This window comes from Orbicella franksi, chromosome 5 (assembly GCF_964199315.1).
Source record: "Orbicella franksi chromosome 5, jaOrbFran1.1, whole genome shotgun sequence".
NCBI classification, from domain to species: Eukaryota; Metazoa; Cnidaria; class Anthozoa; order Scleractinia; family Merulinidae; genus Orbicella; species Orbicella franksi.
This window is the reverse complement of record NC_138149.1, coordinates 18,636,164-18,647,400: the sequence shown is the minus strand read 5'-3', so window position 1 is coordinate 18,647,400 and position 11,237 is coordinate 18,636,164. Positions and strand designations below refer to the sequence as shown.

General features: G+C 39.5%; 3 protein-coding genes across 11 annotated transcripts in view; 1 reads left to right on the top strand and 2 right to left on the bottom strand.

Moving 5' to 3' along the window:
• The window catches only part of LOC145487527 (uncharacterized), a 572,009-nt gene that overhangs the window by 313,798 nt on the left and 246,974 nt on the right, over positions 1–11,237 (top strand). The gene's annotated exons all lie outside the window — the stretch shown is intronic.
• Positions 1–11,237, bottom strand: part of LOC145487565 (uncharacterized) — a 400,759-nt gene that overhangs the window by 152,446 nt on the left and 237,076 nt on the right. The gene's annotated exons all lie outside the window — the stretch shown is intronic.
• Positions 1–11,237, bottom strand: part of LOC145487541 (uncharacterized) — a 111,379-nt gene that overhangs the window by 11,267 nt on the left and 88,875 nt on the right. For 8 of the 9 annotated variants that reach the window (XM_081466372.1, XM_081466367.1, XM_081466366.1 and 5 more), the window contains one exon: positions 7,779–7,850. In XM_081466372.1, coding sequence (XP_081322498.1) covers positions 7,779–7,850 — 72 coding nt within the window. The other variant, XR_014049416.1, reaches the window with a different exon arrangement.

The window sequence follows — 11,237 nt, the reverse complement described above, 5'->3', positions numbered from 1 at the left end:
CGAGTTAAGAAGGGGAAAATAGACGAAGATTCCTCCTAATAAAGTAGATTTGAATTCAACCCGAAAAATGGCAACATTTACTGATGTTTAGGCTACGAAATCCTTGACTGCCGCTTTCCTTTCATCGTCAAGTGCCGTCGAGCGTTTCCTTTCCATCAGCAGTTTGGTAGCTCAACAGCAGTATACATGCAGGCGCAAGAAGAACCGTTGGTCGCAAACAGAAGCAAAAAACTTAATTGAGGTCTATGGAGAAGACAAGAGGAAGTTGGAATTTAAAGCGGCCTCGGGTAGGAAGTACTGCTAAATTGACAACCCTTACACAGCCCTAATAATTTAGGAGAGTTTGGTCCACTATCACAGTCTTCGCGCAGTTTTTGCTAAGCTTCAAATCAATCTTTCAAATTGTATTTGGGAGGAGGAACGACCTTGGTTCTACTTTGGACTATTCCGTTATCAAAATCAGAAAATTGGAAGACTTGTTTTCCGAGACAAGCCAAACTGTCTGTTGTATGCTGTCTACTTTTATAGTTAATTAGTTCCGTATTAACAGCTTCCCTAAAAACTGGGGTTAAGTTACGAATCCTCGGGTAGCCGTGACCAAAAGTAACGTACAAATTAGGCTCTCTCAAAACACAGACCTCAGTAAGACCTCCTCCGAATCTAAAAACTCACCTCAGACCTCAGAACCCTCTGGATCTCGGCAAAATCTAAGATCTAAGAACGTCTCTCGAATCTCAAAAACCAAGGCCTGGGTTTTGAAATTTACATCAACAACAAAAGTACTTTTGGCAGGCCAAAAGTGTTTCCTTTTGAAGATCTGATTCCTGTTTGATCAATCTCTGAAATTTCCTGTTCGGACAGACAACAATATCACGTCATTTTACAGCTGCAAATCAACCGGCTTAAATTTTAACGCCTGTACCCGTGAGTCCGACAAAAATAAGCATGGAACCACGATTATTTTCGGTATGCCAAGCTTACAAGAATCGTGCCCTGTAGAACCAAAACCAAGTGTCGAGAACATGGCGATTTTATAGTCTGCTCAAGCTCGTGAAATTCGTGAACTCACTAGGCATTTCCAAAGAACTCAGTTGAGTAAGGACCCGCCCACACTACACCGGAGAAATTTGAAAACAGCGTTTTCACTCTGAAAACGAATCAAATGTTTTCCGTCCACTCTGCGTTCGGAGAACTTTAAAAGCGCAACAATCACCGGTCACTTTGGATTTGTGCTTGAGAAAACTCGGGCAGGGAAATTAAATTATTCCCATGACGTCATCGTTTTCGAAAAGCTCCATTTTCAAAATGTTTTCAGTCCACAGTACATACTTGGTAAATGGTTCCGGCACAAAATAGTGTTGCGTTCAGACACTGGGTACTCCAAGCACCCAAATACCATTCAGTGCCCGGTTACAAGGTCATGTGTTCTGCGGCATTTTGAAATAACTACGCATTTTGTAACACCTTACGCATTTTGTAATAAAAGTTGCAGCATTTTGTAATAACGTGGTGACGCAAATTGTAATAAGTCTCTTCACACGATAATTTCACGAAGCATACAGATTGGCTGGATTCCCTTCAACAACAACCTGATGGAAAATCGGTTATTAAATTATTGTAGGATTTTTTAAAACTGAATATGAGTACAGTATCTGCATGGGTATTTGTACAGTAGATGCAGGCGAAAGTGGGTAAATTACATTACAATGCTAATACTTTGAACAGGAACTTTATTTATATTTAATTTTACATTATCATATTTGATTAACTCAATAATTGACCATTACATCTTATGTGAAAATTATCTTGACGATCACTTATGATGTGAGACTCCTTTCTTAGTCAATAAACTAGAACTAGAATGTACACATTTGCTGTGTGGCAAAATATAACAACGACACTAACGACAACAACAACAGCAGTTCATGATCATGTCTTTCCATGTCTTACTTTCGCCAGAAAATTTTCATAATTCGAAACCCACCCAAACCTAGGGCATATAGCACAAGCCAAGCATTGTGCCAACGATTGCTATTGATGAAAGCTTTCACCTCTAATACCAGTCCACTTGAGGGGCCACGTTGCTTTATAAGCCGTCTCACACTTATTGTACCGTGTGATCCATCCGGGAAGTATATCCTTGGAAGAACGTCCACGAATCTATCGACGCAATTACGAAATCTGGCGGATACATTTCTTAGCCGCTGAAAGAGGAGACAGATATCACTGGGTTTTGAGGAACGAAGAGCTGTCTCGAGAATATTGCTCACTAACTCATTGGGAAGCTGGTCAAATGAACAGGTAGCCTCGTTGTGGTGTTCATTCATGGCATCGCAAACATTTTTCTAGACGCTGCAGTCAACTGTCCCTTTCATTCTGTCTTCATTATTCTTCCGCTGTCCCTGTTCCTCTTGTTCTGCTGATCCCGCTGTTTCGTTTTCCTCATCCTGGTCCACTTCCACCTCCATCATGTTCACATTCTCGCCATCACTGTCATTTCGTTTCTCCGAAGTGTGCTCATTATCACCATCCTCTACCTCATCCTCTACCTCAAGGCAAACATAATGTTCTCCTTCGCCTTCTGCAAAGTGTCCTAGGTGAAAGTTTGCTACTGGGACACCAGTGAAGGGAGAGATGATAGTGTTTCCTTCTACACCGAGGGAAGAATGAATTGAAAGCTGCACATTGAAAAGGTTAGAAGCGGCCTGCAGGGTGATTTGATCTCCATATGTGCCCTCTTCAATCATTTCAGCTAAGTAATGAGACCATGCTTGGCCAGCGTATAGTTCTAGGGGAAAGCCGTGAAAGTCACTTGGATTTTCTCTCAAGTACTTACAATTTCTTCTCTCAAAGTTTCAGATGATCTTTCAAAACCAATCCTTCTTAAACAAAAACAAAGTGCATTAAATTGACAGATACCATCTCCTGCAGGATTAAAAGCGATGGCACCTCTATCTGCTAAGGGCAATAGCTTTTCCTGTGAAGTTAGAGGAACGTGATATTTTTCTTTGTGCAATTTCTGTTTTCTCTTTCTCTCTTGCTTTTTCTTTTCTTTTTCATCGCAACTGATACTTGCAATATCTTCTACAGATATCCAGTGCTGCTCTTGCTCATGTGAATTGGGCTGAACAAATACCACTTTATACATGGAAGTAGTTAAATGTCGGCCGATCACTTTTCCTGACAAAACGTGTCTTCGTTTTGGAGCAATCTTTCCTTTTCGCGGCTTAAGTCTTATCAATACTTCTTCTCCAACTTTGTACTGAGTTGAGGCAGGGTTGAGACGTTTGTGCCTGTCCATCATGCGCTTTCCCAGTTTCCGTGTATATGATTTAGCTCTTTCTCGGACATTCTTAACGCCGGTTTTGTGCTTAGATATATCTTTTCTGCTTGGCGATTTCAATGATCCTGGACAACCGTCAATGTCGTAATCTTCTAATGCTGCCTTAACGACAACATTTGATTTTCGTCCGTAATACACTTCAAACGGACTTAACCAGCCAAGTTCCTCTTTCTTTTCTTCATTAAGAATTCTGCAGTAGGTTGGGAGATTTTTAACCCAGTTGACTCCTTACCCTTTCAATGAAAGCAAGTCGAACATCATTTTGTTACGGAAACGTCGGTGTGACCTTTCGACCTTCCCTTGTGATTGAGGGTGGTAAGGCCTACTTCGAATTCTTTTGATTTTGTATTTCTTGCACGCATTTTCTAAACGTCCGTAAAATTCTTTCCCTCGGTCACTCTGCAGACGATCTGGTGGTCCATGTTCTTCATATATCTTTTGCAGATTCCTTGCAATGCAACGACTTGACTTCTTTTCCAGTGGTGCAAGCCACAGATAACGACTAAACACGTCCATCGAAGAAAGGACATAGTGGAAAGTCTTACCAGCAAACTCGACGGGTTGCTTGGTCAAGTCTATCAAATCAATTTGGTACTGTGAGTGTACATGTTTCGCTCTAACAGGTTTCGGTAAGACTCTGCTCTTAAATACCGCGTTGTGAATACGATACTTGACGTTGTTCGAAGTCACATGTCGTATCTGCCGTTCAGTAAGCCCCGCATAGCTATCTGCTGCTCTACGTTTCAGCTTTTTATATCCCGCCGACTTAGTTTCTTTGAATGTTCTGCCAACAATTCTAGATACATCGGATGTTTTCACAGCTTTCTTTCCATTAAAGTATGAGGTAGGACTCTCTTCAGGACCAAGAGCAAAGAGGTCTCTCTTTCTCCCGAACCGCACGACAGCAGGGACGTTAAACTTTCCCTGGACAAGCAGTAGTAAAGTTTCGTAGGTTTCATCATCCATCGTATGTATAAAAGCTTCTCGCGCCCTTTTTTGCTTTTCTCCAGCTTGAACTAACTGGAAACTAGAGCAAAGCCTGAGGAGATAAACGGCATATGAAACCATTTTGAGCAGTCTGCTATGAGATATGCCAGGAGTTACGCTTGATCGATTCTGCCATTTCATGCAGTGACAGGGTTTCTGCAGCAGGGGTGCCAGTAGGGCACTCTCCACGTAGCTTTTTTTTAAATAAAAGAAGATGGTGAACTTCTTGAACGGTATCAAATCGTGCAACAAAAACCTTGTTAGAATTGATTGATTTTTTAGATAAGTTCTTTTTTCTCATTTTTGTCCGAGTCTTGGAATCAAGTTAGGTTCACGAAAAAGAAAGTAATAAAACGTCAACGTTTGCGTGACAATGGGTGGAGCTATTTCACCTGGTGGTATTCCATTCTCCATTATAAAGATTTAGGAAATTTTTAAGGAATTGAGAACTTTATTTTGCAAAATTTATACACCTCTCAGGCTAAAATTATGCCAAATGCTTATTGAAAATATAGATTTACATAGAAGTATGTGGGTCGTTTAGCTCCCGATATCTGCTAAAAAAGAGCATTTGACAAACTATTTTAAGCCAGTGTTGAAGAGAATCCGGCCAATCTGTATGCTTCATGAAATTATCGTGTGAAGAGACTTATTACAATTTGCGTCACCACGTTATTACAAATTGCGCAGACTGACGTTTATTACAAAATGCTGCAACACTTATTACTAATTGCGTCGTTTGCATTTAATACAAAATACTGCAGGTAATTAAAAAATGCTGCAACTTTTATTACAAAATGCGTAGGGTATTACAAAATGCGTAGGGTATTACAAAATGCGTAGGGTATTACAAAATGCGTAGTTATTACAAAATGCCGCAGAACATCGCGACCTTGTAACCTGGCAAGCAGGCTGCCGGGCACAGCTATTGTGCCTGAATTCTAGTGTGAAAACTTGGAAAAAAAAGTTTTGTTAAGCTCTCGATTCGGAGGGAGTCATAGGTCTTAGTTATTAAGATTCAGAAGAGGTCTTAGTTCTTAGTTTTTGAGATTCGGAAAGAGTCTTAGGTCTTAGTTCTTGAGATTCAGAGGGGGCAAGCAGGCTGCCGGGCACAGCTATTGTGCCTGAATTCTAGTGTGAAAACTTGGAAAAAAAAGTTTTGTTAAGCTCTCGATTCGGAGGGAGTCATAGGTCTTAGTTATTAAGATTCAGAAGAGGTCTTAGTTCTTAGTTTTTGAGATTCGGAAAGAGTCTTAGGTCTTAGTTCTTGAGATTCAGAGGGGGCAAGCAGGCTGCCGGGCACAGCTATTGTGCCTGAATTCTAGTGTGAAAACTTGGAAAAAAAAAAGTTTTGTTAAGCTCTCGATTCGGAGGGAGTCATAGGTCTTAGTTATTAAGATTCAGAGGAGGTCTTAGTTCTAAGTTTTTGAGATTCGGAAAGAGTCTTAGGTCTTAGTTACTGAGATTCAGAGGAGGTCTTAGGTCTTAGTTACTGAGATTCAGAGGAGGTCTTAGGTCTTAGTTATTGAGATTCAGAGGAGATCTTAGGTCTTAGTTATTGAGATTCAGAGGAGGTCTTAGGTCTTAGTTACTGAGATTCAGAGGAGATCTTAGGTCTTAGTTACTGAGATTCAGAGGAGGTCTTAGGTCTTAGTTATTGAGATTCAGAGGAGGTCTTAAGTCTTAGTTATTGAGATTCAGAGGAGGTCTTAGGACTTACTTATTAAGATTCAGAGGGGGCCCCAGGGTCCGAAATTGCGCTTTCCTGGTCGCCAATGCGACTAAAAATTTTGCACCGGCGACCAGAATTTCACAACTGGTCGCCAGCGGGCAATTAACTATTTCATGCCACGATAATTATACAAACAATAACTGTGATTTTCAGCCAAATCGATTAAAACAAAATTCAAAGCCACCCGTCAATTGGTCACTTACTTTTTACCTTTCCACTGCTTTTGTATAAAAGTATAAAACTAATTTTCCTGTTATTATAAATCTACCACAACGTTTCACAGCTACCATCAGTGCGAAGCTACGCCGCCATGTTTTTCAGCAGTTTCCCATAACATACGTATCGCGGGCGCAACAGGCCCCATGCGTTCTTTCGACATGAATATTTATCCAGGCGATGTGGTGTCCAAAGATGTTCTGAAATCTTTCTGTAATTTATCACAAAGGGGAGACGGTACATCCGCGAAGAAATTAGTTGAAGATTTAGATATTCTCTGGGCGTCAAAAGGTGGAAATGTAGATCTGTCAAAGTAGTCAAAAGATGACGTGAGCACTGGTTTGATTCCTGATGACATCGATTCAAATCTGATTTTGCCGGCAAGCCTGTGTGACCAAAAATTTTGGTTTGTGTTTTGCTGCGAAGGAAAAATTTTATTGACACTTTTTGGCAACCACATTATTCCATATGGCGACTAAAAAAAAAAAAATTTCAGTCGCCAGTTGGCGCCCGCCTGCAAAAGTTAATTTCGGCCCTGGGGGGTCTTCGGTCTTAGTTACTGAGATTCAGAGGAGGTCTTAGGTCTTAGTTATTAAGATTCAGAGGAGGTCTTAGGTCTTAGTTATTGAGATTCAGAGGAGGTCTTAGGTCTTAGTTACTGAGATTCAGAGGAGGTCTTAGGTCTTAGTTATTGAGATTCAGAGGAAGTCTTAGGTCTTAGTTACTGAGATTCAGAGGAGGTCTTAAGTCTTAGTTATTGAGATTCAGAGGTGGTCTTAGGTCTTAGTTATTAAGATTCAGAGGAGGTCTTAGGTCTTAGTTATTGAGATTCAGAGGAGGTCTTAGGTCTTAGTTATTGAGATTCAGAGGAAGTCTTAGGTCTTAGTTACTGAGATTCAGAGGAGGTCTTAGGTCTTAGTTATTGAGATTCAGAGGAAGTCTTAGGTCTTAGTTACTGAGATTCAGAGGAGGTCTTAGGTCTTAGTTATTGAGATTCAGAGGAGGTCTTAGGTCTTAGTTATTGAGATTCAGAGGAGGTCTTAGGTCTTAGTTACTGAGATTCAGAGGAGGTCTTAGGTCTTAGTTATTGAGATTCAGAGGAAGTCTTAGGTCTTAGTTACTGAGATTCAGAGGAAGTCTTAGGTCTTAGTTACTGAGATTCAGAGGAAGTCTTAGGTCTTAGTTATTGAGATTCAGAGGAGGTCTTAGGTCTTAGTTACTGAGATTCATAGGAGGTCTTAGGTCTTAGTTACTGAGATTCAGAGGAGGTCTTAGGTCTTAGTTACTGAGATTCAGAAGGGGTCTTAGGTCTTAGTTATTGAGATTCAGAGGGGTCTTAGGTCCCAGTTGACCCAGTTTGGCCCCAGTTGAAGTCGATGCACCATAAAATAGTCACTCAATTTTTCTTTGGCACTTTGAAAAAAATAAGCACTTGAATAAAGACCACAAGCCCATAAGATTACTTACATTAATAAATGTATCAAAATTTAATATACAAACCTTGCTGCATTTTTTCCACAATCACAGCATGGAATTCGCTGCATGTTTTATTGTCTGGCTCCAGCAACAAAACTAAAGTTTGAGTCAAAAGCAAAACAAAATTATTAGTGAAAATGATGAATTTAATCATGTAACAGGAGATATAGTGCCATTTACTACTTTAGTTGTAAATGATTACTGCAGCAAGTCATAAATTGTTTTACGTGTAATAGAACTATCCTAAGATCAGCTACTAGATAAATGGTAGATGTTTTTTGCCTAAAATTTCACAGGAGATTCAAAGGAGGCATAAGTCCCGCACTTGTTGCTTGTTTATTACACTTCTACAGTGTTCATTTGCACTCCTTTTTTACATTGACAGTATTTTACTCACGCAAATAACTTCCTTAGAAGGATAAAATTGTGAGGTGCAGTGGCCTCATGGTTAGTGCGCTCATCTCTGGATTGAGCAATCCGGGTTGGAGCCCTGGCTGGGGACATTTTGTTGTTCCTCTCTCTGCCAAGGTGTAGAAATGGGTACTGGTGAATTAAATGATGGTGGGTAATGCTGTGATGGACTGGCATCCCATCCAGGGAGGAGTAAAAATACTCCTAGCAGCTTCATACTACAGAAACCGGGATAAAACTCCAGTGTGATAGGCCATTTGGCTCGTATGCAGACTTTACCTTTACCTAATTTTGAGAATAACCTTCAGGCATAATGATGGTATGATCCTAATATTTTTCAGCATAATTCTGCTCTATTGTAGTCCTGAAATTTAAACTGTATGCCTTATTTTCCCACCACCTGGAGGGTACAAAGTTGGCAATAGCGCAGACATTTTGGAAGCTGGATACAACAGACTCACAACCAGTGTGTTGTGGAATGGTTAACAGCCTACTTCATTAAGCCTGGTTTTTACAAGACTAGATGATTAGTAATTGTGCCTGACATTCCTTTTCTTTCTGGAAGTAATGATTTCTTAGATTTTTCAATAACAGGTCTGCAGTGTGTATTTGTGTGGGGTACTTTTATTCCATTCAGTTGGAGTGTGACTTGTAAATTTGACTATTTGAGAGTTAAAGTGCTACAAGTGAGTAGGCAATTTCTTGAAGGACAATGGTATAAGAATTGATTAATTATAATTTTTAGATTGCTGATATTAAACAAGTCCTTACAAGTTTTTAAGCAGAAATTATATTGACAGCAGAATACTTTGTTTTCAAATGTCAAATTAACTTGTGTAGGTAGTGCTAAGAAGGTTTCTTGGAATGACAAGGCCTGTTACATAATAAAGTCAGCAACTGGGAATTCAACAGTTTGTCCCAGATAGACACCTTGTCAATAGTGTTGAATTCCATGGAAGTTCTGATATAAGTTTTTGCAATGACTGTAAAGAAATAATGAAGTGTTGAATAACAGCAATCAATTTGCATGTACGATGTATGTTCTTTTGTTAAAATATTGCTGTTGGTGCAGTGAAAAGAAAACAATTGTGTTGATACATTCTGTATGCTTCTTATGCTAGATTGTTTTAAGGTTACATCTATGTGTTGATCAGTGGGTAGTAGTTTGTGGATAGAAGAGTGAATCCACGCTTGTTTCAGGATTCAATCTGAATCTTCAAGTGGCTGTCAGGTAAACAGTTCCACAAAGAGCTGTGTGATAGCTGAACTTCTCAAATAAAACATATTGATCAGGTGTTGATACAAAGTCAAAATGCTTGTATGACAAAAATTAAATTTCTAGTGCAGTGTTCCACCTCCCATTGCCCAGACTGCAGAGTACGAGTACAATGACTTGATAACACATGATAGTAGTTGAGTACAATCACTGACACTTGTTTGAACACTTTTTTTAATTCACATATCATCAATATCCCTAAATTATAAAATTACAGTGGATGATACTTCTGATAGCAAAAAGTGAAAAAAAATGTCAAAAAATGTTTAAACCAGCCAGGACAAACAAGGAGACATTCAGCTGAACGTATACAGGCTATGTCTTACCTCATATTTTCGATCTTTTAATACCATTTGGACCGTTGATAAAACTCTAAGATAATGGCTCCCACATGGCCATTATGGCAAGCGAACTAGCCAAGTAACGCAGCAAAATAGACCGGATATTGACCAGGACAAAGAAACAGACAATGTTATTAAGACAGAACAATAATAATATATGTTGAACTATTACATAAATATTTTGGCTCAGTTGTTTATAAATTAATTTCACGAACAGTATGTCTTTGCTGCCTGTGCATACATAAGCATCTTATGACTTGGAAGGAGTTCAATGTTACAAATAACGCTAATACATTCAGACCTTTCGGATTTTGTAATGTTGGTAACTTTGACATTATTCCTTGTATATATAGACACTCCTCCCTTCTGTAACTTGTCATTATCAAACCAATATCTGTCCTGTCTATAGATACCATCGATCCCGGACATCTTAGCAAATGAACATTTTTTCAGGCCGTTGCAGGAACCGTTGGTTTCATTCCTGGATTAAAAAAAGTGATCATGCAAGGCCGTCAGGGAAGGTGCTTTACAGTTTGTTTGCAATTTTGTTGAGTTTTGAACTTTCTAGCAAGATGCTATTCAAGATATGCCACAGAAAAGAGTTTGAACGATGCAAAATCCACTGCAAGGACAAGATTTGCCTCAAAGTTGATGCTTTTGAGGGATTTGCAAACTGTAGCCAAGAGATGTTTGTCATCACATAATCCATTTTTTTTAATCCGTGGCTAAAACCAATGGTGCGTGCAATGGCCTGAAAAAAAAAGCAATTTCAAAAGACGTCTGGGATCAATAGTATTGCACTTTGAAATGGTAACAACCGAATCTTGAACTTCATGCTCAAGATGAGTTTCAGACATGATACATGTGTCTATATCAGCTGCATATAAATCTGCCCCAAGTGCGACTGATGCTGTAACTACACTCTTGGTAACATGTTGACACAAAATATGTTAACACTGCATATGTTGAGACAAAATGTAACTTCTGACAATTGAGGGATGAATTAGTCAGAAATTAATGTCCTTGGAGACTCAGGGGCAGTTAGTGGGGGCTAGAGAAAGTCAGAGGCAAGGTAAGGTGGTAAAGTCTGCATCAGACCAGTGGAGTTTATCCTCCTTTCTGGTGTTTGAAGTGACTGGGAGTATTTCTACTCCACCACTGGATGGGATGCTAGTCCACTGCAGGGTTACACTCATAGCATTTAAATTTGCTGTTACCCATTTAGAGGCACTACGAAAATTATTAGTGCCTTGCCCAAAAACAAGACACAATGACCCTGGCCAGGGCTCAAACACAGACTGCTTGATCCAGAAAATAGTGTGCTTTCATGTATCACCTAGTGGGGCTTATCACCAGAATTTTAAAGTATTGCCTTCTCAAAAGACTTTTTTGCTTGAGACTTTACTTGTGGGGTTGGTTCTTTTACTTGTTGGTATCAACAAGTACAGCTGTATG